Raw genomic sequence first — 1,444 nt, forward strand, 5'->3', positions numbered from 1 at the left:
TGGCACTCACTTTGTAGACCAGGCTGGCCTCGAACTCAGAAATCCGCCTGCCTCTGCCTCCCAAGTGCTGGGATTAAAGGCGTGCGCCACCACCGCCCGGCTAAAAAATCATATTTCTTAAAAAAAAACAAAACAAAACAATATTTTAAAAGTTAAACCAGGAGCCAGGGAGATGGCTTGGCAGTTAAGAGCACTAGCTGCTCCCAGAGGATCCTGGTTCAGTTCCCAGCACCTATGCCTGTGGCTCACAATGATCTGCAACGCCAGCTCCAGAGCATCTGTCACCGTCTTCTGGCCTCGGTGGGCACCAACACACACAGACAAACACAGAAATAAAACCAACAAGTGAGTCTTTGAAAAAGAAAGTTATCTCATGCCTAAATGTACAGCTGGAGCATACTCACCATGGCTGGGTGAGAACACGTCGTCCGTAGCATTCAGGCACAGAACCGGGATTCCCACTGACTTCAGCCTGCGGTTTGGACTGGCATCGGTGTAATAATCATCGAGTGTGCGGTACCCAAACATGACCGCGGTGAACCACTTATCAAACTCTCTGATCGACTTGGCCTGGAAAACAAAACCAGACAGAATGGGCTCTTGGAGTCACAACAGGAGATGAACAGATCAGGAAAAGCTCCGTCTCACCTTCATGACCTGATCCATGTCAATCTGCTCCGCAAACATATGCCGGTGCCTGGAACAAGACAGACGTCAACGAAAGCTTAACATCATCTCTACCTTAGTCACACCAGAGATATATAAAAGCGGATGATTATAAAGTCTGGCACAGGGCACAAAGCTGGTACTAAAATAATATTTGCTGTATCAGTGAGATGGCTCAGTGGGTGAGAGAAGACACCTAATCACGCCTGATGACCTGAGTTCTGGATCCTCATGGGAGAAAGAGTTTACTCACACAGATTATTCTCCAACCTACATGGCACACAGCCTACACAAAGGAAGTTAATAAAATATAATGAAAATATCTTGAGTTTACATAGGAGTAGTAAGTACATTGACATTAGTTTTCAAAGTAGCATTTTAAGTGCTTTCGGGGGGTTGGGGGTGCATTTCAAGACAAGGTCTTTCCATATAGCTCTGACTATCCTGAGACTTACTCTGTAGACCAGGTTGGTTTTGAACTCACAGAGATTCATCTACCTCTGCCTCCTGAGTGCTGGGATTAAAAGTGTGCATCACCACATCTAGCCACTTAAGTATTATTTTTAAACTAAGAAAGAATAAACTAGCTTCATAATACTAGAAATAACTTATAGGTTGTCTTATAACAAAGTATATCTATACACTCTTGCTAAAATGTCAGTATGCTCAAAAAGACTTAATTAGTTATCCAAAGAAACTGCTTCTCTCTCTCTCTCTCTCTCTCTCTCTCTCTCTCTCTCTCTCTCTCTCTCTGTGAGTGTGTGTGTGTGTGTGTGTG

At 44.1% G+C, this 1,444-nt stretch overlaps 1 protein-coding gene across 1 annotated transcript in view; it reads right to left on the bottom strand.

Moving 5' to 3' along the window:
- Abhd3 (abhydrolase domain containing 3) overlaps positions 1-1,444 on the bottom strand; it is a 63,974-nt gene that overhangs the window by 4,628 nt on the left and 57,902 nt on the right. Inside the window, exons 7-8 of the mRNA XM_021150624.2 lie at positions 649-697; positions 405-570 (exon numbers count right to left, since the gene is read on the bottom strand). Coding sequence (XP_021006283.1) covers positions 405-570; positions 649-697 — 215 coding nt within the window. The remainder of the gene's footprint in view (positions 1-404; positions 571-648; positions 698-1,444) is intronic.

The sequence above is a fragment of the Mus caroli genome, chromosome 18 (genome assembly GCF_900094665.2).
Source record: "Mus caroli chromosome 18, CAROLI_EIJ_v1.1, whole genome shotgun sequence".
In the NCBI taxonomy this organism is placed as follows: domain Eukaryota; kingdom Metazoa; phylum Chordata; class Mammalia; order Rodentia; family Muridae; genus Mus; species Mus caroli.